The sequence below is a fragment of the Colletotrichum fioriniae genome (genome assembly GCF_027942845.1).
Source record: "Colletotrichum fioriniae strain IMI 355084 chromosome Unknown scaffold_1, whole genome shotgun sequence".
In the NCBI taxonomy this organism is placed as follows: domain Eukaryota; kingdom Fungi; phylum Ascomycota; class Sordariomycetes; order Glomerellales; family Glomerellaceae; genus Colletotrichum; species Colletotrichum fioriniae.
The window spans coordinates 4537557-4562080 of record NW_027076837.1 but is presented as its reverse complement, the minus strand read 5'-3'; the positions used below and the strand labels follow the sequence as shown (position 1 = coordinate 4562080).

Here is a 24524-nt window from a genome sequence, read left to right as displayed (position 1 = left end):
TGGCAAGTATTTGAAACTCATGTAGCCTGTAAGAAGACTTCTAGCTGAGCAAAGTAAGACTACTCTTCATCGTTTTCGCGAAGCGCCTTGTGAACAAGGATAAGTACACCTGGTGCGGGCCCCATATCATGTCCATGTCATACGTCCTGCAAAGATTAATTGTCATTTTATAAAGGACTTCGGCGGGAGATTTGAAACTAGAGGCCGCTGGGGCGTGGCATGATGGTGTGTTCCAGGAATGCTTTCCAAAACAATGAAAAGCCCTCGAAACTCCATAAACTTCCTAAAGTCGCCGGTCAGGCGGCTTCGTCACCGGAAGTTGTCGCAAGCATCCGCTTTTTGGGAGGGCAGGAAAGGCATCTACCACCTTTCCCATGAAGAATTATAAATGCCAAACAAAATCCGATTAACCCACAGCTTGGATCAACACCATCAGTTCATCGGATCTTCAACTACCTTAGCTCACAAGAAAACCGGTCATTTAAAGCTTTACATCCGATTACCTTCTAGCCAACAATGAAATTCTCAATCATCGCCGTTGCCTTTTCCCTCTTGGCAGGAAACGCGTACGCGCTTCATGTAAGTTCTTCGCCAATATGGCCTTGTCACCTCTCCATCCCGAAAATGGATGACTTTCGAAACTGGGTGACCTTCTGCGCCCTACTTTGCTCTACCGAATTGTTCTAACGGTAATTTATCATAGAGATGCTCTTGTCAGCTTGGATCATCGTGCCAAAGCTTCTCTCAGGTGGAAGATAATCAGAGCTGCGGGGACTTCTGCAAGTCAAGCTTCAATAATGCGAAGACGTGTTGATTGCAAATTAGTGGAGTGAAGTTTGTAGCTAATTTGCGAACACGGTTCTCAATACATATATTTTCTGGCCTAAAGAATTTGATGGGCACTCTGTATACAGGCAGTAATGCAACTACTTTCTAAGTCGCATCAACAGAATCCCAGCAGAGCTAAGAGGCACGGCCTTGGGGGCAGGACGCGCCCCAATAATCCTTCTCCAGTCAGTTGTTCCATGGCTTCTCTGTGAAGTTGATGACTGTGGGCGTATCAGAGAGCTTTAAAATGGCATAGACCGCCTGGTTTGGTCGAGTAGTTCGCCACGACACTTCTTCAGGCAACCGGAACTTTTGCTGCCTAGGGGCTTTTGTTGGGCACCACACGCACCTTGAGCAAAAGGCCCATGCAGGCTGGTGCGTGCGGGCAAGACACAGAGACACCTGCAAGCCTATCAACTCTTGGTGTTACACAGCTCCGTCACGACTCGCTCTGGCACTGGTCGTCTGCACGATTCTCGCAGCTCTAGCACCTCTTGATAAGCCTTGGCAAACACCAGGCGACCAATGCACTGTCACTCGTCTTTTGCTATGTAGCAGAAGTCCTTGTCAGCTCATCAGGCTGTACTTTGCTCGGTGTTGTTCTCACAAAAGGTCCATTTCTCCAAGGCATGCAATCATATAAGTTGAAATGTAAATCGCACGACCACTTTGACAGCATTCAGTATCCTCATCAGGAATCTGGCGTGGTACTTTCAATCTCACACCACATTACTTTCGCTAAGTCGAGAATTTAGCGATATCTCTTTCGCATAATTGCAGATACAGCGGCATCGCTCGATTGACCACCGCCATGTCTCCTATCGAATGGGAGAGGTGGAACGATGAGATCACTCAACTCTACGTCACTGAAGACAGATCTGCGGAGGAAACAATCAAGACATTGAATCTTAGACACAAACTGAGGATCACGTATGCGTAGACGTTTGTTGACCATCCGAAACTTTCAAACGAACATAAGCCCCTAACACTGGAGAAGTATTAAGCAGTTCAAGAATCGGTATCAACGCCTCAAGAAGGTGCGCGCCAACGAATGGAGAGCCATCAAACGAGAGATGCAAAAGCAAAAGGCCGCAGGCAAAGTGTGTTTGGTATTCCTCAATGGGCGTCAGCTTGGACCTGAACGGGTCGCCAGAGAAATGCGTCGATATAGCGGCATTCGCGGTCGACACGTGGAGGATGGTGGTGTCCCAGTCGGTGAGTAGCCTGGAAACTTGAACTCGTGTCATTGTTGAGCGCCATATCTCTAAGACAAAGTAGACATTGGAATCGATACCACAGGCATGCATCGGATAGAACTTCGCACGAAGAACCTCTCAGAGAGTGAGATATTGGCAGTCTGTGAATCGAGTGTTTCACGATATGATTCTTCAGCAGATGCCCCTTATGTTGTAGAATCTTATGGAGCAAACTCAGCAAATGTCAACTTTGCAGCGGAGCACTCTTTCGATTTTGACTGGAACGATATGAGCATGAGCTCTTCTCGCTCTATCGATGTCCTGCTCCAGAATGATTCTCAGGGTCCATTACCCATGCAGAGCATCGTTCGCACATGTAGTGCTCAAGCAGCTTTCCACGGCAATAGTGGGAGCACGACACCAGCTGTCTTACGGCGTCTGTCTTCAACGCCCAGATGCTCTATTCCCGACTTGGACATCTCTGATGCGAGAATATCGCTGAAACCTCGTTTCAATTTACCAGCTCGCTTCTCGAGGTTGCTGCATGGTGTGGCGTGGGATATTTCTCGTATGTAGCAGTCAAAACCCCATCAAATGCTTGTTGAGACTTCGCTGACGACCGCCGCAGAAGCGAATCGCTTTTGGAAAGCCCTTGAAAGGGATATGGGTACATTTGCCGCCAAAGTTAGTCGTGTTCAGTGGCCAAGTAGGCCGGAGACACGAAGCTCTGATTGTGACTGGACAGCTCTGGTCAGCGTCGATACTTCTCTTCATGTTTTGAAGCCCATCTACTTCATTGCCGAGAAAATTCTCCACGCCGAAGACGTCTTGAGATGCCTTCAAAATGCGGAAACAAAAGATTGCCAAATAGTCATGTGCCAAGATCAGCGTTTGCTAAACCTGTTCTTCTCCGCTGTTCTGCATCTCATCTGCAACAACATGACAGGAGCCGGTGCAATTCCCTCGTTACTACAATGGGTGACGAAAATGAATGTAGTGGATCAACTTGCGATGTATTTGAAGATAAACTCCGGAGACGCCGACGCCCTTCTAGAAGCAGCTCTACGTCGACTCAAACTTCGCTCGGCCACAACTCAAATATTATCTTCTTCTGAGATACCCAAAAAAAAACCTTTTTGGTGGCAACAGCTAGTTGAGTTCTTCGATAACAAGGGGCTGGGACTTTCCAAAGAAGTGTCTTCTCTTATCCTTCACGCTATAGCGAGAATGTCGGCAGCAGTCTCAACTGCAAAGATACTACTTGCTCATGGAGCTGATATCAATGTAAACGCACCCATCGGACCCGAATCTGTCTGGCACAAGGGATATATCCGACCCCGAGCTCCCCCTTTGGGTCCCCCGCTTTTTCAAGCCATATATTCCAACGACTTCGACATGGCGGAATTTCTCATCGAGGAAGGATGTGAAATCAACCGCTGCTACCCGGCAGATTCTCCCGGGTTGTCTTGTAACGCCCTCAGTTTCTCCATCGCCGAAGAACTCCCAAGATTTGCAGATCTTCTGCTTAAGAAGGGAGCTGAGATACCGTCATCGATCAATATCGATTTGCGGCCCCTGCAACTCTCGTTGGAGAACTTCCTCAACGATGGAAAGTATCCGCTACTTCGGTCATGGATCCATCATCACCTGCCACTCATTGATATAGTCGTTCAAGCTGCGAGCATTGGTAGTATCGAGCTCTCTAAGGTCCTTCTAGAACACAATATTCTTCAGGAGACGGCTTTGGAATGTGCCTTGCGTAGAGCCGTCAAGACGCAAGACACTCTTGCCGTTCAAACGCTACTCCAACGTGGCGTGAATCCAGATCCGCCTCCATGTCAGATCTCATGCTCGAAGTTCCTCGGTATCGACGAGGAATTAGTCGGAGTAGCACCAATAAATTTGATCGACTATAATAGTGTCGCAGGTGCAGAAACCACGTATCTACTAGTACAGGCTGGTTTGCACGTGCCTGATCACATTCTTGTAGACATTTTTCGACACAGCATACACGATACACTACTGCTATACTGCCTTTTGGGATCGAGAGTATCAGCGATGCCAGTCATTGGAGCTTCCGCCTTGGTTAATGCAGTCGGAACAGGTCGCCTGATCTCATGCAGCCACCTCCTTGATCTGAAGGCTCCCCTCAACTACCATGGAGCCCGCAGAATGAGTTGCTTACAACAGGCGGCACGTGAGGAAAATTTGCTCCTGACACGTTTTCTCCTCGAACGTGGCGCGGATGTTAACTTTGCTGCTCATGAGGATGGAGGACGTACGGCACTACAGTGCGCTGTCGAAAGTGGCGCAACCTCAGTTGCAGATTGTCTCCTCAGTGCCGGAGCAGACCTCAAGGCTGCTCCGGCGAAGGTGAAGGGAATCACGGTTCTAGAAGCCTTCGCAAAGTCTAACCAGAGTCGGTTCTACCCGAGATTCGCAACCAGATCTTCGTATACGCCACCGCAGTACGAAAAAGATCAAGTTTCCAAACTAGGTCGTTTCCGAAATTGGGTGGCGATGGGTGCCCCCGTAAACCGGCCAAACGGTGATGACGGTAGCTTACTGCATCACTTGGTATACAACTTCCATTATGAATGCCTGGAGGCAGCATTGGCACTAGGAGCACGAACAGAAGCCAGGTGGCACGTGGATATGAACATGGATGAGTTTGAGGATGAGCTTGAGCATGCATCTTCAAAGGGTACGAAGACTCCGCTTCAACTTGCTGCGTACTTGGACGAAGTTGAAGCTGCTCGCTTGCTGTTAGGGTATAAGGCAGATATTAACGGCCACCCTAGTGAAGAGTACGGCAGGACTGCGTTACAGGCAGCGGCGTGCAACTTCAAAGAACAGTGCGGGCGTGCCATGCTGCAGCTTCTGCTTTCCTTCAGCCCAGATATAAATGCGCTTCCTGCAAGAGAAGGCGGCATCACAGCACTACAGGGGGCAGCAATCAGCGGTGATTTGGGTGTTGTCAAGATGCTGCTCGAGCGAGGCGCAGATGTCAACGCTCCTGCCGCAGCCGAGGACGGGAGGACGGCGGTCGAAGGAGCTGCTGAACACGGCCGCCTGGACGTAGTTCAACTTCTGCTTGAAAATGGTGCGAAAGGAGATCCAGAGACTGGGTTCTGTAGAGCTATTGAACTTGCGGAAGCGGAGGTCCATTTCGGAGTTGCAAAAATCCTACGAGAACACGTTGCCATGTCGGCGCTTCTCGACTTCGATCTGGCACACGAAGAAGCGGGTGGCGATCTGGTTGGACCTCTGCCGTCTCCAGGGTTTGTCTTCTCCGACGAGGTCTTTGCAGATTTCAACTTTGAGATGCCGAGTTGAGTACCTTGAATATATGACTGGATGACGGCGTATGAAGATGGGTCTTAAGAAGAATTGGTGTCTTGGCAAGAACCTAGCAAATATTAGACGCTTTCGGCATAATTTGGACGGTGTTGGAGTTAGAAGGTGGGAGGGCTTGACGGTATGACTCTGGCCAAGAGCGAAGGATCTGTAAGGAGCTTTCCGACCTCGAGATTGAAAGGATATTTCTTCAAATGTTGGTACTTTGCTATTTAAGTGGCCGGTAATAGTACATACTTTACTCAAGAAAGTAATATCTCGTGTTGACATGGAACATTGAGTCAAGTTAGGACTATAATTACACATGTGCGATCAGGTATGAGGCTAACATAAAGCAACCATTGATAAACTCCAGTTTTCATCACCAGCTCTAACAAGCTGGCCCCCTCACTCTCACTACTTCTCTATATACAATCTCCCCAAATCCAACCTCATCCAAATCCCACATCTATACCACCCCACCCTTCTTCTGAAAAAGACTGTAAAGGCAGATCCACCTCCTAAAAGACTGACTGGCTTGCTTGCTAGGCGATATGAAGAATCATTCAATGCATGTGCGTGCGTTGCGTAAACAAGACGTGTGGTTGTGATATCGTAACACTTTGCTTCATTCCTTCTTCTCCTCTTCCTTCCTAACCTCGTTCATTTCACATATCCTCTTTGTCCCTTCTTGCACATGCCAACTCGTTCATTCCTTTCACAGCTCATCCCGTTCATTCTCATCCATTTCCTCCATTTGCTCAGTCTCTTCATTCACATCCCGTGCTTGCTCATCTGCAACTTCGTTCTCCACGTCCTCTGCGACGGGGAGAGCTGACTCAGTAGCCGGTTCTTCTTCCTCGGACTCGGCATCTTCTGTGAACTCTTCGACAGGTGACACAGTCTCAAAAGCCGATGCCTCTTCAGTCTCGGATGCATTCTCGGAGACGAGAGTCTCAGAAGCGTCCTCCGCAACTGTAGCGTCAGCAACAGCCTCGTCAATATTGGCCTCATCGGCCTCAACCTCATCAACATCAGCCGCAACACTAGCCGTCGGCTGAACCCTAACGACCTCCGTCTCCGTAACAACAGCCTTGACCGTCTCCGTCACAGTCTCAATAATACGCACCAACTCCCTGGTAGTGATGGTCTCATGAACCGGAGTAGGCAAAGGAGCCCTCACCTCCTCAGAAGACGAGGAAGGAGAAGCAGTCACAGAAGTCTCCTGCTCCACAGCAGAAGTCTGCTCAGTAGCTGAAGTAGCCGTACTCTCAACCTCCTCAACACTCGCAACAGACTCAGGCACGAAAACCTCCACACTAGGTTCCGGTTCAGCGACTTCAACATCAGGCGTAGGCTGAACAACAACCTCTGCCGAAGCCTCAGACGCCGTCACAGACTCCACGACAGCCTCAATACTCTCCATCAACGGCGGCGCCTGCGCCTGCGAGGAAGGAACCTCAGCCACAGGCGCAGCAGCATGATCGACAAACTGCCCATCCCAATCCTTCACCTCCCTCGGCGCAGGACGAATCGCCATAAACAGCACGAGCAAACTCATGACCACAATGGCGAGGTTCTTCTTATCCTGCATAAATACACGCGCAGCCTCGAGGAGCAGCTCCGTGAGTCCGGCGTTCTGGAAGGCTTGTTGCCGCTGGTGGTGCTGGGCGTAGGCTTCCTCTGGCGGGGGCGGGGACTGATGGTGCTGATGTTGCTGCTCGTGGTAATGAGCTTGTTGGGGTTCCGGCTCAGGTTGCTGTTGTGGGGGAGGGGCGGAGCGAGCTGAGTAGGCATCGTGGTGAGATGATGCCGGCCGAGATTCGGGTGCTGGCTTGTGGTGCTCTGATTCAGGCGCCGGAGAGTGTCCGTAGATCTCACGCATGCGCGCCTCGTCACGGAGACGACGCTCCTCGCTTTGGTCGTAGCGGGGCATCGGCTCCGGAGACGGAGGGCGGACGTCCTCTGCCGCAGCGGGGGGAGGTGATGAGACCGGGATATGGGCCTCGCTCTCAATGTAATTCGGCTCCAAGAGATGAGTCTCCTCAATATGCGACGTCTCGTGCAGAGGCTCCTCCATGGACGGCATGTCGCGATCAAAGTCTGACATACCGCGGTCCTCCGGCATATCTCTCCCCTCGGTAGACTCAAGGATCGTAGGATCGTGCTTGACGAGCGACATCTGCTGCGACTGCGCCACAACAAGCCGCTCCAGCTCATCCAGCACAGCCGACTCGACAATGGGCTCAATCTCGACATCAACACGCTCCATCTCCTTCCAGCACGCCGCCCAGGCACCGGTCCTCATAAGGCCGTTGCTAGCGTACACCTTGATGCGGAAGATCTTGCCAGGACCGAGGGACTCGTAGCGGATCTCGTGACGACACGTCTGGCACCAGTGCGTTTTCGCGAAGGCGCTCTTGCGTCTCGACTCTTCGTCGTACTCATCCTCGTCGCTGTCCATGTCCTCGCCGAGCGTCATCTCATTGGAGGGGCCGAGGTAGTGCCCACACTCGAGGACGCGCGCCCGCCGGCGCAGGGGCAGGTCGAGGGCTTCTAGCAGCCGTTCCTCGAGGATCTCGTACTCGTCTTGCGGGTGGGAGAGGAGAATGCCGCGCTCGCAGACGGTATCGGCGACACGGTCATGGAGGTGGTGCCACGCCTCGCGGAGAGTCTTTGCCTCAGGGGACAGGGTCTCAGAGGACGTCTGCTCCAGAATCTCGGCCCATTGCCAGCGGAGCGGGAGCAGGGTGACGTGTAGAAGGACGAGCGGGGCGGGCTCCTTTTTGGGGTTGAAGCGGGTAGGTGTCTTGCGGCCCTTGGCGGAGTATTGGGCGGAGACGTTGGGGCTGCCGAGGCGGGAGATGGTCGGCACCTGGGAGCGTTTGCTGGAGCGCGGCGAGTAGGAGCCGCCGGACACGGATGGCGCGGGGGATGAGTATTGCAGAGCCCGGACGTCGGAGGGGGAGCGGAAGGGCATCCTGGGCGCGCCGCGGATGGTTGGGACGAAGTCTTCCTTGTCGTAGTAGGACATCTCGGACACAGACACGTCGTCGGACATGTGGGAGAATCTCTTGGACGAGCGGTTGCTGGTGTCCTTGTGATGGTCAATGTTGCCATCAAAGGAACCGAGTGAGCTACGCGGGCTGCGGTCGCTGAAGACATCCGAGTCGCCGTGCTGGGAGGAGCTGTCGCCGCCGTCTTCGTGATGTGCAGGTCGACGGCGGGCATCGCTCTCCCGACGGCTGGATTGCGATTGTGTGTTGTAGGACTCGCGACGACTTGCCCTCGATTCCGTGTTATAAGACTCACGGCGGCTGGCACGCGAGTCGGTGTTGTAGGATTCGCGGCGAGTGCTCACATCGTAGTGTAGCTCTGTGCCATTGTTTGTAGATCCCGTGGAGTCGTGGCGTGCGTGTGACCTATTTCTGATAGTCTCCATGGTTTGGGCCTCGAGTCGCTCGAGGACCTCCTTGGCGGCAGCCTGAATGAGAGCATCGGTACGACCGGAAACGCGGCGGAGGGAAGAAGAGGAGCGACTGGCTTCTTGGACAGCGGCAGGCTCATCGTGGTCCTCGTCGGCGACTTCGATGGCAGGCGCGGGTGTTGGGGTGTCGTCAGAATCTGTCTGAGCCATGTTGAGTGAGTCTGCGACCTGCTCTGCGAGTTCACTGGTGGTGATTTCGGCTGCGGGTCCAAGTGACCTTCCCCTCTCGACTTCTTCGTCTTCAGGTTCTGTTTCCAGGGCGGGTGTAGATTCTTTCTCACCCTCGACTTCGACCTCTACTTCGGGTTCGGGCTCTGGCTGAACCTCCGGCTCAGCTTCTGGCTCGACGACCTCTGGCTCGGGCTCTGGTAGGGCCGGCTCTTCTTTGCTCTCTTCCTCCACTTCGGCCTCAGCTTCTGCCGGGGGTGTTGTCTCTTCAGCAGCTTCCTCAGCCTCAACAACGGCTTCAGGCTCGGCTTCAGGCTCGGCCCCAAGCTCTGCCTCTATTTCAGCCACCAAATCTTCGAGCTCGGTCTCCGCCTCAGCTGGTGGTGCGGGAGTATCTTCTGAAGCTTTCTCTTCGGATTCAACCTCCACCGCTGAAGGCTCCTCCTCAGGTGTATCTTTAGTATCGATATTCGCAGACGAATCCTCCTCTGCTGGTGTGCTTTCGACTTCTTCTGCCGCTGTCGCTTCCGGTGTATCCTCCTCAGTGGTATGTGTTTCTTCCGAGGCAGGTTCCGCCTCTTCGACCTTGCTCTTAGGTTCTTCAGAGGTATTCTCCGCAGCAGGCTTCGTCTCCTCAGCCTCCGCAGTCTCATCAGGTGTCGTCTCGGCTTCCTTCTCAGCAGTGCCTTCAGTATCAGCCTCCACAACAGCGTCTGTTGCAGCTGCCCCAGCCACCGTTGTGTCTTCTTCGTCCTTGTCGTCTTCCTTCACATCGTCAGACTCGATCTTTGACTCCTCCACAACGACCTCGGGAGTCTCGTCTTTGACATCTTCTGGTGTAACTTCCGGCGCATCTTCCACCGTCTTCACCTCCTCGGCCTCGGCCTTGGCAGCAGCAGCAGCGGGGACGTCGTCGTCCATGAGTTCGGGCTCGGCAGCTTCGTGCGCGGGTGTGTTCAAGCAAGACTGATCAACATGGATCTCAAAGTCGAGATCCTCGGGTTTCGGCCCGGATCGTAGCATCTGTCAGTAGTCGACAGACAGACAGACGGACACTTGAGAAATCCCCCGTTCGCTCAAGTCGTTAAGGTAGAACGGGACGGGAAGCAGTAGTAAGCTGGATAAAAAAAAGCGGGCTTGAGGAATGCGGTGAATGCGGGTTGGGATAATCCTCCTTTCTCTTTAGAGACGAGAAAGAGAGACACAAGTCTCGAGAAACGTGAGGAAGCTGTGTGTGGGGGTGGTACCCTATAATTCCAGTCTGTTTATGGCCCCCGGTCCGGGACGGGTCGAGGGAGCAACCGGTTTTTTTTGGAGGTGGTTCGTTTGGGATGGTTTGGTTGAAATTGTGGTGCTGCTCTTTTCGAACAGGTAGAAATCAAGGTGGGACCTTGGCTTAGAGAGACTTTTCAATGTTGACTTCGAACTTGTTCTGGACAGACAGAACGACAGAGACAGAGACACGAAGAGAGGTGTTGGGCTAATATGTGATGCTTCGTTGTCTCCCGGTGGTTGGTCAAACTATTGCAAGTGGGTTTTCTTCCTCTCGTCTTTTGGCGCCGGTTGGGCATTCACGAGAGAAAAAAAGGGAGCTGCGGTGAGAGTGAGGCGCGTCTAGCCAAAGGGCCTCTTGGGTCAGGGTGCATGCATCTTGCATTTCCCTTTGCATTGACAAGTGACGGGAGTGGCTGGCGCATCGACTGGGGGTTGCGTGAGCTGTGTGCTGCTCAATCTGTTTTGTTTACTTTCGTTGCCGGGTCGAAATACGGGGGTTTCTAGCGGGTGGGTGGTGGTGGACGGTCACTGGTGACGGAGTGGGGGTGGAAATTTGACCCGCAAATCTTTTCCTACGCCCAACCATGCCATTTTTATGATGCCTTCTTTTCGCCCAATTGGGTTCTTTGCCTCAACGTTCTGGACACACACGAGAGTCTTTGAATTCGGATGGTTGGGGGAGGATACTCGTGTACGAATCTGCAGTGTCATGGTATAATATTTTCCTGTCCAGGATGTAATCTGTACTTTCATATTCGTCTCTTCCCGTTGTCAAGGAGCTTCAAACAAAAGGATTCAAAAGCTCGCTTTCCCACGGCGAGTTCCCTTCTATTCGACTTCAAGAGGGAATTTGACGTCATCCAATAAACGCCCGATAAGAAGATAGTTGCACCATCAACGGGAATCCCGGACTCTCTCTGTCTCTCTCCGTCTTGAAAGCTCCTGTCTCCAGGGGTTCAAAATGTCGGTGACCGGTCTGGGCACCGTCTTAGCCACCCGGATCACCCCATCCGGTCTCCCCATCCTATCCGTGGTCCCCTTCACTCCGTACTACTTACAGTCTACAGTGCAGTGCCCATCCCGTTGTGGCGGCATGGCGGCATGGCCCAGTTGCCGGGCCGCTTTGACGGTCACAAAAAGTCAATCCAACTATCCGTCCTCTCTGTACAGATAAAACTAGTGAATATTGGAAATGAAGTGCTCTGACGATCGCGACAGCTTAGCTTCGATCCCGCTTGTTGATGTGAATATGTCATGTTGTGATTTCGTCAGTGGCTTGCCTTTTATTGTTCGTCTTTACCTGGACAGAAGGCTGAGCAACTATCCTCCACGCGTACAGAAAACATACATGAATAGCACAGATCAACATTCGCATTCACAACAGTTGGAATCAACTGAGAGGTTCAAACTCCCGGTCTATGATTGCAAACTACAAAGCGACTATTATACAACCCTCCGGCAGGCCAGCCATCTTTTCGTCTATCATGCTCTATGCTTCTATGATAGGCAGTGTCCTGAAAAGATTACCCAAGTCCCCACCCCCAAGGAGTCTTGCTGAACAGATGAAACAAGAAGTTTGCCCAGGCCGATGTTCGTTAAGAGAAATTTCTAATGCAGAGAAGAAATGCAGCCCCGTCTAGTGGAGGGGGGGCCGGCAATGCTGCTTGCTGCTGTGAGAGGATATCATAAAAATGTGGTTCCCCGCCGTTTGGTTTTCATTCCTGGGTTATGCAATCCTGGGTCCAGGGTGATGAATAGGGGACGGAGGAGACATCTCTGTCCTCATCCAGAAACCAACACCATTCTTCTTCGTCTTCTTCGCCAACCATCTTCTCGCCTCGTCTTTCCGGTTCGTCAAGTCGTTGTTTATTTGGAGATCTCAACACCGCCGGTGGCACCGAGGGCCTTCTTGAGGTCACCGTAGATGGCGAACTGACCGGCAGTAAGGGTACCGACCATGAAGAGACGGGCACCGATACCGGTGTAAGAGCCGCGGATGCCGAGCTCCTTGGCGATCTTGATGAGGCGGGAGGTGGTGCCTTCACCGGGGAGACCCTTGGTCTTGTTGATCTTGGAGAGCATGGTGTCGGCGGGCTGGGAAACGATGGCGGCGGCGAAACCGGCCATGAGACCGGAGCCGAGGTTGACGGCGGTCTGGGCACCGTCGGAGAGGGTGTTCTTGGGGTACTGGCGGAAGATGGCCTCGGAGACCTTCTCGAAGACGACGAACTTGGACATGGTGTAGGGGATCCTGAAAAGGTAGCGTTAGTTTTTGGTGTTCTATTTGAATTCCGTGCGGCGCAGGACGCATCGTGGGTGTCGATTCAACACCGAAGCTGTGATATTGCACTTACTGCTTGAACAGAATGGGTCCGAAACCGGCGTAGAAGGCACCGACACCCTCGTTCTTGAGCATCTTGCTGAAGCCGCCAATGAGACCGTTGGCGTAGGTGGGCTCGGAGACGAGACGGATACGGGTGGCCTCAAGAGGGCACAGGGCAATGTCGGCGAAGAACTCGGCGGCAGCGGAGGAGGCGAGGTAGACAGCAGTGCGGTTGTTGACGGCGTTCTCGTAGCCGATCAAGTTGATGGACTGCTGCTTGAAGAACTCGTATCCACCGAACTTCAGGGAGCCCTGGAGGGAAGTAACCGGCAGCGGTAGGTCCGAAGCCGGTGAGAAGAGCGCCGGCACCCTCGTTCTGGATGACCTGCTTGAAACCACCGATCATACCGCGGTTGTAGGTGGCGGGGTCGAGCTGGATTCTGGTCTTGACGCTGTTTATCTCATGTTAGCCATTTGTGCCAATTGGTTTGGATACCGTTACGGTCCGTCATTGTTGACGGTCGCGATTGAGCAGAGAGCTTCTCTGGCGGACTGCGGTCTTGCTCTTCCATTGTCCGCCATTTGGCTTGTGAAAGGACACGCGCACCGACCAGAGAGAAGATTCTCCCCTAGCTCAACTGAGGAATCCGGGAAAGAAAAAACACCTACACATCGACGGGAGTGAGGGCACCGTGGGTGACGGAGCAGCAGACGGCACCGGCAAGGGCGAATCTGGAGTAGAGGGCAAGACCGGAGAGCTGGCCAGGGGCGGCGGCAGCAGCCTTCTCAACGACGGCATCGACCTTGGCCGAGCCAGTGGAAGGAACAGAAGAGGCCATTGTGGATGTGATGTGTGAATCGAACCGGAGAAAAAAGTACAAAAGGCTGAGTGGGGAGGGACTTGTCACGAAGAGCCGCGCAACGGGATCGTGAGGTTCAAGGGGATGGGGGATGGATGGTTAAAAAAAGGGAGAAACTTTTTTTTTGTTGTTGTCGAGGGACGGGAAGTAAGAGGTGGCCGGGTAAAAATTGTGAGGCCTTTTTTTAGCGGCGCCGCGGCTGGGGGGGAGGAGCGAACTAGGACCGAGACAGGCGCAATTGGGAACTTGTCCTTTGCAGCGGAAAAGATTGGCTCGGGATTACTCGGGTACCCGCGATTGCGCACTGCTCCAAAGGTACGTATCTGCTATCAGACCGGGGTGAGCTCTTTGCTTCGGTCTCTCGGAAAAATCTTTGCGTGGCCAGTCGCTGGTCGGCCAAGGTTTAGCCGGGGCGGTCCTCCCGCAGCATCCAGTCCTTGCTCGCTTTGCTATGCATTCCATCGCCGCAGTTCAAGTTTTTTTTCTTCTTCGTTTCCTTCCAACGCAGCACGCAAAAACCACAAAGGGATCCACCCGTCCACTTAGCGCCCTTCATTGACCCATGTGTTTGCCCGTCAGTGTCGTCAGAGCTGTCCGGGATGGGCCATCTAGAGATACCTTACGGATAACTCCCGCTACCTCTAGCTGCGTAGCTATCGCCGTTGGATGCAATCTGTGATAATTACCTAATCCTCAACCTTGAAGTTCTTGGGCATTAGCAATTCCATCCATGGCACTCTTCGCGGCGCACATCGAGGCCGCCTGGCCCAAGTTCTGTTCCGTACATCTTACGTCCCTGAAACATCGTTGCGATGTCCGGCTTGGTGTGAATTCGACACCTGCGTCAGAGTCGCCCTCCATCATGACTCAAATTCGCCATCTTCCCGCACGCCCTCCTCCTAGCGGATGAGGTAAGCTCGGGAACCTCTCCGGCCACACCCAGCCGCCAAGTATCGTCCGGTTCCGCTGCTCCGATACCTCCGGGTAAACTACCGTCTCCCGACAAATGTGAGGCATTCGTGAACAAGTACGGAGTCAGCTCTAGATGTTTATCAGAGCAGGTGAGTTGCAGTGTTAATAATTCTCTTTTATGGACATGAAGAATCTTGATTCCCCAGCACCAAACTGTGTTCCAAAGACGTTGTGTGAAGAAGCGCGCGCTGAAAAATTCTGCCTTCAATAAGAGTACAACCTCAGAATAAATAATACATCGCCAAGAATATGCATTTCAGTACCGCTTAATAGTTTGCGTCCAAAAGGCCGCACCGAAACTCAGGCCGTCATCATCAAATAATTGCATATATCGCAAAGCATTGTCCGCCGATAATTCTTTTCGTTCCTGTCCCAACACCTAGATTTTGGTTGCCCAACCAGTCCCAGCTCGTAGTATACCGATTGATCGTGCTTCTGGGGGTATATGTAAAATGACAGTCCAGTTCTGTGGAATGATAATAAGACGCAACGTGGTTGTAGATGATGATGATCTCGACAAGATGTCAACTTAGGAGCCTGAATCCATATTGTTGTTCTCAAATAGGCCCAGCACGTCTCCGGGCAGATACTCCAACCAGGGTGGCATCATCTCGTTTGGCAAACCTAACGCTCCAATATCAATCGGGTTTTCAAAGGTGATGACATCAGTGATGGGGCCCATGCCTTGCCCAAGATAGGAGTATGTCGCATTGGCGTACGTAGGATCAAAAGCGATGTGCTGCCCATTATGATGATGTTGCGATACCGCATCCTGCATAGTGCCGGATGGGGAGACCGATGGCATCATGGAGTGATCGTATCCTGCCGAGTTGTGTGACGAAGGTGTAAACGACGTCGATTGCTGCGGGTGTGAAGTTGCAGCAAGCATTGGCCCGGCATTGCGTGTCGGAGGTGAGGTTTGCTCTTCGTGGATGCCTTCAAACTGCAGATGGCCTCGTCCTTGATGAGGCGGGCTCATGGATGATGTCGATAAGCGTTGATGATGGTGAGAACGTGACGTTTGTCGCATGGCAGAAATGACTGGTTGGGGATATGCAGTGGCGAAGATGGAATGGGGAGCCGCCTCGGGCAAGCTCTGGCGGATTGGGTCGTATATCATATTCCCAGGGGGTGTGGGCGCAGATGTGGGAATGTTGGATTGCTGAGGCTGCATGGTGCCGTGATGACCAGACTGATTAGCATGCATGTTCTGGTACATCAGCGTAAGGCTGGAATTTGGCGAGTTCGTCGTGCCCGTAAGAGACCAAGCTATTGGCGGCATATTGGGCGTCGACGGGTGTGGGAAACGTCCGCCGATTGAGCCTCGGCGAGGTAGTCGGGCGCTCTCGTACTCCTCATTGGTGTACGTCTCACAGTCCCATATCCCCTTGGACTTCTGGTCGAGCGCCGTCAGGATGTATTTGACTCCGCCCCAATATTTATGCAATTGCTGGAGGCTCTTGTAGCAACGAGAGTAATTTTGGTTGGCAGCTGACGCAAGGAGAGAGTGCTTTGTAGACATTCTTTGCTCATGCGAGGATGACTTTTGTTTCTGACCCTCCATCTTGGGTTCATTGGGCGGGGATGTTTCTCTCGACGTGGGGTTCGACGCGTTCGCAATAGATTCCATTAGGAAAGCGCATGCAGCGATGTACATGGGCTGGGATGTGAACGGGTTTCCTATAAAGCTCTTGGGGTCGATGAGTTCTGCAAAGGCAAGGATATCGGCAATCGTCTTGGCGCTAGACATGGAAAGCTCGCGACTATTAGGTAGAAGCTGATGTGTGCTCCTTAATGAGCCAAAGGGAGTGAGTAGAGTAGGTTGGTGCAGTATAATGATGAGTGCATGGAACCAGAAGTGAAGGAGTATAAAGTTCGTCCCCTGGCCCAACTTCAAGTACGTCTTGAAGTTGGAGACGCTGAAGTGTAGTCGGGGATCTTGCTTTTGATAGAGCTTCGTCAGCTCATGTTCCATCCGCGAAAGCTTTGCCCACTTCTCAGAGGTCAGATCGTTTGCGTTGCGAATGTTATTCAAGACATCGGATACACGGCCGTAGAGATGGATGATTTGGATGAAGACGGGAAAAGGAGCAGGCCAGCCCGATGCCGGGTCGAGAGTCGATACCGGCAGAGCCAACTCGAAGTCGTCATCACGAATTGTCACGGGCCTGCCCGTTCCAGAAGATATTACTCTGTCAAGAACGAAAACTGCCCAGAACGTATCGGTACGTTCTTGCTCAACCTCGAGCTGTTCTTCGCGAGTGAGACCGTTGTCATCCTCTTGTAGACCGTCAGTTGCTCCCGTATCACTGCTCGCTTGGTCTCCGTGGCGAGTATACCAAGGGTCCCTTTCACCTTGATATATCACGCCGACCATCTTCTGCAAGCCCAGGTCAACAGCCATGCGGATGGCCAGGCCCAAGTACATCCACAAAGCACTGTCTTGATCCGCCCCGAAACCTTCGTACGCCATCATCAAAAGCGCCTGAACAGCGCCTACAGACGGACAGGGGAAAGTATCGACAGTGGCAGCCTTTGCTCTGTGGGCATAGAATTGGCCTTGCTCAGCATGAGACGCCTCTTCGTCTTTACTATGCCCGAGCTGTTGTGAGTCGGAGAAACGGGCGGCCAACGCACACACAGCGTCGACAAGAATAGGCTCCACGCGCTTCTCCTTGACCATACGGATGAAGTTGTCCTCCTTCAAGAAGGGATAGTTGCAGCCCAAATGCAAGAAGAAGATTTTGACTAGGTGTAGAACAAGAGGATGGACTGGCGCAGGATCGTTGGGATCGTAGAATGGTAGGTCCTCGTCGGCGACTGCGACCTCTTCGTGCTGAGGTATACCTGAGAGAGCCATTCCCATAGACTGAACTACACTAGAACCCGAGCTTGGAGAGGTAGCACCGGCAGACCCGCCAGTGCTTCGCCTACGGTCCCGTACGGACACCACCATCTGTTTGTAGCCGGGCACAATGGCAGTCGGGCCAAAGTAGCGAAAGTAGGGCACCCTGTGGCGCTCTGTATGGTGCGACACAGGAGAGCGGCTCTGGGTACTGCGTGCATCGTCGGAGAAGGATGTTGCGCGAGGATGTGATGGTCGTCGAGGTCGAGAGCTCTGGTCTTGGTCACGAGAGCTATGTTCTGACGAACGTCGCAGGAAGGTCGGCGAGTGGCCCGCATTGGGTTCGACAACGTTCTTGGGCGGTAGTTCGGTTTCTGACTTGAGTCCAGAGAGGCGCCGGCCGGTGGCTATGTTCTTTCCATGTTTCCTTTTGTCGAGATTTCCTCCCCCTCCTCCTCCTCCTTCTTCTTCACGAATATGTTCGTCGTCCTCGTCCTCGTCTTCCTCTACGTCGTCGTCCTCGTCATGGTGGAGGTCCCGGGTGGCGATGGCGCCACTTGAAGATTTCTTCTCAATCACTTCATTATACCCCAAGCAGGTGTGTCCGTTCTTGGCGCAAGTTGAGCAGCTGGGGCGCTCGCCGGCGCATCTCGTCTTTCGTTTGCGACAAGTCAGGCATCTGTCGAGGGCCGAGTCAGGTTAGTTTCTGCATGCAAGAAACGATTCATGGGCAGACATGCAGCAGCTGTGCTAGCAAAGGAGCACCGACAGCAGGGACCAGCAGAAAGGCAGCAAAGGGGAAAACTCACGCGGCGTTGATCCTGCGTCTTTTTGATGGCGGGTGGCCTTGGTTTGTGACGAAGCGGATCTGCTTGGGCGCGGGGGGTCGCTCCGTTGACGATGGAGGTCATGGCGCGCAAGGTGAAGGAACCTCTCAATAGCGACGCAGCATGATGCTGCGCTACAGTGGGCGGAGAAAGACTGAAAGGGCCAGAAGGGGGACCAGACCAGCAGTAGAAGACTTTACTTTACTGCGTAGTGACAGAACAGCAGCGGGCGCAGCAGCAGCAGAGCGGCGGAGCAGCGGAGAGTGATCCACGTTGGGCCTCCAAGTCAGGTCAGGCCTGGGTGGAGATGGCAGGTGTCTCCCGGCTCTGAGGGGCGAGGGAAGTTGTAATAGCGGATTGCTTAAACCGGGGTGTAGCTTCCGGGGCAAGAGTGCTAGGTATTACGGAGTAGATACCGGTGCGGCGTGCCTTGGGGAAAGCTTGGGTTGTGCAGGATGTAAAGGGGTTCTGGTGGAGACGTGGTTCGGTAGCTCCAGATCCAGGCGGGTAGGGCTCGAGCTTCAGCTGAGGGATCGGGCGACGGAAGTCAAATGTGTGTTGGATGGAGGTGGGACATGGCGGCGGGAAGTCTCATGGAAGAAATGGACATGTCTTGAGGGCTGTAGTCGTGCAACGTAGAAACATGGCCGTTTCATCCCGTCCCGAGGAGGGGGATAAAAAAGAAAGTAGTGAGAGGTGGCAAAGTGACGGGTTACCTGCACTAATTAGACCACCAACAAAGGGGGAATAATGGGATGATGGGATAGGATGGGAGGAGGGGGGAAAGAAAGTAGATGGGCAGAAAAAGATCAGCAACCTTGGACGGGCTGGCCTGGTGAGTGGTGAGTGGTGAATGGTGGTGACTGGGCAATGCGGCAGATGAGGAGCGAAGGCAACCGAGGAAGGGGGTGACGAAGATGAGCGAGGAAGAATGAGGGGAAGGGGGAAGGGGGATATTGGGAGGACACTAGGGGATGAAGGCGGTCGGGAGAGGCGCAGACGACGACGACGATGTTGATGCGTATGGAGTACGGAGTGGGAGTTGAGGAGTATAGCGTAGGCGTGGACACTCGGCGTCGTTAGAACTTTTCTCGTCTTGTCTTAGATTGGCATTGAAGGTCCTTTTGGACGGGATTTCGGGAAAGCGATCGTGCGTTGGACTGGACTGGATAATGGATGGACTGTTGGTGTTCGGGGAAGACGGGGAAAAGGGATCGGGGGCCTAGGTAGGTGGGATGGATGGTGGGAGACGCAGGATGCATATGGACCAGGGTCCTGTCGGGTCGGGGGAGAAAAGCGGAGGGAAACGATTCAATTAATGCTTCCATCCGATGCATATTGTAAGGTAAGGTAGATAATTAGCTTAAGGCACTTGATTACCTATGGAAGAAATCCATCTCATTCCGACGTACCTACCTTATGTTCCTCCTTGCTTGACTAATTACTGGGGAAAGAATACGTCCCATAAGGTATACACGATGTACTCCGTGAGAGTGAGGTAAAATGGAAGGTTCCTGCTTCGTCACATTGTATTGTGACCACATACAACTGCACCTTCCCGCACACAGCAATTCCGAAGCAATGGATGGAAAGCACGGAAAACTGGGTCCGTCATCCGTCAAGTCGGCATCCGCATGAGATGATCATCAATCATCTCACCAGTCTCCGCGTCTTCGGGTCCGTCCTTGCATTCTTGATTCTTGGTTAGTAAAGGGTGAAGTGAGGGAGGGGCTGCTGCTACCTCTGAAGAAGCGTCACCTCCGAAGAAGCGTGGCTACTGGGCAGAAAAGGTATAAGTGAGCACATTGCCATGGGCCGAGCAATCTTGACAAGACATGGGCCAAGCCCAGTTAAACACCTACCACTTGTACGGATATCCGTAATTCATTCAGGGAATCTCGCATACCTTGAGTTTCTTGAGCATAGCCTCGTGCGATTTGGTCCGAAAGATTACCAACTCAGGCTTCATCAATGAAGTTGATAACTGACCAAAATGGCCGCCGACACACCAGTCCAAACTTTCTCTTCTCTCTCTCTCTCTCTCTCTCTCAAGCTGCCGTCCACCGAGTCTCACCGCTTGCACAAGCCCGGACATATCGGTGAGGTGAATGAACACTGACTATTCGGAGGCAGAGCCGAGATAGGCTTCATGTCGGAGTGTGTCGCTTCAGGCAGTTACTTCCACCGTGAGTTTGGAGACTTTCTTTTTTCCACCCCGCCTTACTCACCTTTACATGTATCCGATGTGTCGGCACTTGCTTAGATCACATCTCAGAATCCTCCTGTTTGAAGAACTCAACGCCCCCTACCGTCTCTCCTCTCGCCAAGTCTATACTGCCGGTAAGGTAATACCCAAACGCACTCATAGAACCATCTTCCTCATCCCCCATCCCCCATCTGCCGTATCCTCTCACAACCTCACCCAGCCTCATCCAACCCATCCAAACCCCCCTCCTCAAGAACCTCAAGAACCCTTGATGTGGTATTCTCATCTGACCATGCATCAAAAAGTGAAATCCCGGGCGATTTGCTCTACTTACAACGGAATATCCAACCAGACTTACTCAGACTCATGCCGGTATTCCCTCCTCCCCTCCTCCCTCCCCCTCCTTGCCCAGGACCACACCACATGAATAGTGACCCGCTTTACCCCAGATCCCCGAGGCCCGCGTCAGCCCACCTGCGCCCTCGGGAACCACGGGAAGCCCGCGCGGACTGGTGCCACCAATGACGGCACGATTGGAGACCAGAGAGTGGGCGGTAAACGCTCACCTTGGGCCCTCGGCTGCCCTAAATCTGGGACAGCAAGCCTTGCTATTCCACGGTCAAGGCTGCCTCGAATAACAAGAACGGTCAGATGATGAAGAGGAACTCAGATTAACTAACGCCTACTGCAAGGTGATGATATCGTAAATTCTCAGATAAACTCCCTGTCCCGCAAACACACATGCCGCTCCGGCTGGCCCCCTTTGGAATACTGCTTCCTCATGTGCAACTTCAAAAGAACCGGTAGCGCCGAAACCACCGCCCATGTTACCGTTGAACCCCCCGCCCCCGTAAAAGTTTTTTTTTATGTAAACCACACCTTCCTGATATGCCTGTCTTTGCTCATTACGTTCAATCTCATCCATGACTCCCTACTATATACGGTGGGCGGTGATGCACAAGTTCGCGTCCATATAGAGACCACGAGTCGTGTCTCTTTACCCGAAGACAATCGTAACGCCCATGTCCTCGCTGACACGTCTCCATAAGTCGGCTCCTTTACCAAGTCGTTGACCAGGCGTGGACATTCCAATGGCATGATCTTCGTACGCAGCATGGTCGTCAATCATGTCTGCTCGTCTCCAAACCTCTTGCGCAATCGTCCAGGCGCGCTGGATGTTCGTCATGCCCTGCCGGCGTTCAACGGCCACGAAAGCCTGACGGGCTAGTTGGCGGTCGCTCGGGCTGATGGCTTCGCATGCTGCCACAAACAGTGGCCACAAAAGAGCCGCCATGGGTCCGGCATGATTCACTGTTGCAGCGCAATGGCTAAGTGCCGCATGCGTATGGTGTTGCACCAGATGGTGCCGTCTCGGGTATCCGTAGATGCTGCGGTAGAGATAAACAAACGCAGAGTGACGATAAGCGAGGGCATTGTTGAGAATGGAGTGCAGGCGTGCGCGCTCAGAGACAACGTCAGGCTCATCTGAGCTCAAGTCATCCATCGTGTCAGGCGAGAACCCCGGAGGAAAGCTGGGCTGCCATTGCTTGAGTGCGTGCTCAATTGCGTCTGAAGTGGTCTCGAATTCGGAGCGCAGCACGGCGACCTTTGTGAGCTGGCCGTTGGTGATGGCTGTCTGAAGCTCAGTCTTGAGGGCGAGAAGGTTCGAAAGGCGGTGAATAATGGGCCAGAGCGTTGTAGAAAAGCCAAGCAATGTGTCGACTGAGTTGAGAGGCGATGTGGTAGGAGAGTCAACCGGTGGGAATGGAATAAGACAACCTGTCGCTGGTGCGGTGGAGAGGGGAGCTGTGCCAAAGGAAAGCGCGGCAATAACGTCGTAGAAACGGAATGCCTGACAAAATGGGTCAGTCAAGTGCAACACGAACCGGGATACAGATGACTTACGCGTTCAAGGAAAGCGGTGGTCGGATCGGTGTTGTCACTACTGCCGCTCATGATCGCAATGGCACCTTTCAGATGACCATCAACAATATTGGACCGGCCTTGTTGCACGAGCTATCGATCAGTTAGTTGAGAGTGCGTACAAGACATTGGAGGCAGGAAAACTCACTACTTCGTAATAGACGAGCAACATGATCGTGGCCAAAAGCTCATTCTTGTTTGCTTCCCCACCTAGTTCAATCAACCGAGCCAGGCCTTGGATGGCCTGGTTGTGGAAATAAACCGCCTTTTCTTCCGTGTGACCGCAGCCTCTGTTCTCCAAATGCGCACTCGCGAGCGCATAGATGGCATTTGTGACGGTCTTACTCCTGTGGCACAGCGGCAGCACAAGTTGCTGGAACGGGTTTCCGGCTTCCGTCTCTCGTAGCACTATGAGGTGTGACATGACATTGGTAAAGTGGTCAACTAATGCCCGTCGGTTTGGCCGTTCCGAGAACTCGGAGAACGTCGGGAATAGGAACTCGAGACGCGGCGATGCCACCGGGACAGGTGCTATCATGGCGAGGTCCGGATGGCGCTGAGCCCGTGTGACTGCAAGATTTTGAATCGCATCCTGCTGTACAGAGCGGCGGCGGACAATCTCCTCGTCTGCGTCTTCCAACGAAAGATTGAAAGCGACAGAATCTACTGGAGAGATCAGCGGAGCATCGTCCTTGTCCTGGTGCAGACCAAACATCTTCTTGAAGTCGTAGGCCAGCGGGTCGGCACTGTCTTCCGGCTCCTCTAGAATGGCCTCCTCTACCGCTCCATCGTCCTCGTCATCCAGAGCCTCCTCCTTCCAGCGTCTAATGGTGGCATCGGGTGCAGAATATCGTCGAATGAGGGCGCTTCCGCTCGTGTGAGATGCTGTGTCGGAACCGAAACCGGCAATCGAATCACGCTTCTTGCGTTGTCGAGGCTTAACTGGTTCGTAGGAGCATTCCTGACCGCGCTCGGCGCATCGAGAACACTGCGGGCGGGATTCGTCGCATTTCTTCTTCTATAGGCAAGGAAATAACAGTTAGAACCGTTTGACAGGTGACTTGGAAGGATTGCTGCCGTGATCCGAGGACAGTTGTGTCACCGAATTGGGAGGCCCATACCTTTTCTTTGCTGTTCAAGAAAGTCAGTAAGGAACTTGCATCATGACGGTGAAGAGGGGTTGTTTGGGGTTGACTCACCAATAAGTACATCCTGCATGGTGCGAATGAGTTCATGTCAGAGATCGGCTCAAATTATGACCAGTAAAGGCAAGTGTGTCATGACGGGATAAAAGGGTGCGAGATCTGGGGCAGCATCACGAAGCCATTCGAGCGGCAATAGCGAGGCGCGATCAGGCATTGAATTGGCCCAAACGAGGACCGCTTGGCTGGGGGCGGGAGCAAACAAAGCGGAGGCAAAGGGCAGAGCGTTTGGGTATCTACTCACCTGATCTGGATCGTCTCTTGGGAGCCTTTGGCGGGGCGAGTTTAGTATACAGCAACATGATGCTCAAGAGCTGGAACCTGCGGCGCGCACAGGCATGGCGGTTTTCAAGATTGCCGAAGTTGTGTTTCTTTCAGAAGATGTGGTATATGGACGAAGTTGCCCTACACCTACATCACGCATGGAGAGAAGGGAGAAGGCGTGCGGTAAGAGTGTGTGGACCGAGGCTACTTGGCCTAGAAGAAGAGCGAAGACAGGCTTTCACGATGTCGGGTAGGGTCCCGCAGTAATAGGTGACGGTCGGGGTCAGCGGGCGCAAGGTAGTGCTGGTTTTGCTGGTGGTGCCTTATGGGATGGAGGGGTGAATAAGGTAGAATCGAGAAGCTCGTGGGGACTGGAGGAAGTCGACCAAGTCTGTGTAGTGGGTATTTCCCTCGTCTCTTTTTCCCCCCTTGACTCTGTTCTAGCCTAATGCTCCTTGCTTTCTGCTTAAGAATCGATTTGTCGGTCTGGTGCCGAGGGTAAACGGGCTTCAACGAGGAAAGCTTTTCTCTCTTTCTTGGTTCTTGTTCTCGCCCTTTTTCGACGGGGCCGCAAGCTTGGGAGACCAGGGGCCGGGGGCCGATGCGCTGAGGTGAAGACGGATGCGTATTGTTGGTCCGTTCTCTTAGGGCGTGGGGGATGGGGAATGGAGGTGGTGCCTCTGGAGACTGGAGCAGAACGGCGAGATATGGGGAATTTGGAGAGGGCGGAGAAAGGGGAGAAGAAGAAGAAGAAAAAGAGTCGAAAGCGCACTCGTGCGAGTCAAGTAACATGTAGGGTAAGAGCCGGCTCA

The 24524-nt window shown here is 53.1% G+C and overlaps 5 protein-coding genes across 5 annotated transcripts; 1 reads left to right on the top strand and 4 right to left on the bottom strand.

Moving 5' to 3' along the window:
- Positions 1 to 4196: 4196 nt before the first annotated feature.
- On the top strand, positions 4197 to 5360 carry N0V96_001148 (uncharacterized protein; the record flags this gene model as incomplete). Its single annotated transcript, XM_065756146.1, has 1 exon — positions 4197 to 5360. One exon carries the CDS (start codon positions 4197 to 4199, stop codon positions 5358 to 5360), a length of 1164 nt encoding a protein of 387 aa, XP_065615386.1.
- Positions 5361 to 6078: 718 nt separating this feature from the next.
- N0V96_001147 (uncharacterized protein) lies at positions 6079 to 10038 on the bottom strand (the record flags this gene model as incomplete). The annotated part of the gene is made up of 1 exon (XM_053196872.2): positions 6079 to 10038. The coding sequence occupies one exon, from the start codon at positions 10036 to 10038 to the stop codon at positions 6079 to 6081; it is 3960 nt and encodes a 1319-aa protein (XP_053045799.2).
- Positions 10039 to 12156: 2118 nt separating this feature from the next.
- Positions 12157 to 13452, bottom strand: MIR1_1 (mitochondrial phosphate carrier protein; the record flags this gene model as incomplete). Its single annotated transcript, XM_065756145.1, is given in 4 exon segments — positions 12157 to 12541; positions 12645 to 12898; positions 12915 to 13065; positions 13283 to 13452. 4 exon segments carry the CDS (start codon positions 13450 to 13452, stop codon positions 12157 to 12159), a joined length of 960 nt encoding a protein of 319 aa, XP_065615385.1.
- Positions 13453 to 14974: 1522 nt separating this feature from the next.
- Positions 14975 to 17874, bottom strand: N0V96_001145 (uncharacterized protein; the record flags this gene model as incomplete). Its single annotated transcript, XM_065756144.1, has 2 exons — positions 14975 to 17846; positions 17870 to 17874. The coding sequence occupies 2 exons, from the start codon at positions 17872 to 17874 to the stop codon at positions 14975 to 14977; spliced, it is 2877 nt and encodes a 958-aa protein (XP_065615384.1).
- A 3446-nt stretch (positions 17875 to 21320) lies between these two features.
- On the bottom strand, positions 21321 to 23750 carry N0V96_001144 (uncharacterized protein; the record flags this gene model as incomplete). Its single annotated transcript, XM_065756143.1, has 6 exons — positions 21321 to 22175; positions 22229 to 22339; positions 22395 to 23264; positions 23368 to 23377; positions 23446 to 23458; positions 23693 to 23750. 6 exons carry the CDS (start codon positions 23748 to 23750, stop codon positions 21321 to 21323), a joined length of 1917 nt encoding a protein of 638 aa, XP_065615383.1.
- Positions 23751 to 24524: the final 774 nt, after the last annotated feature.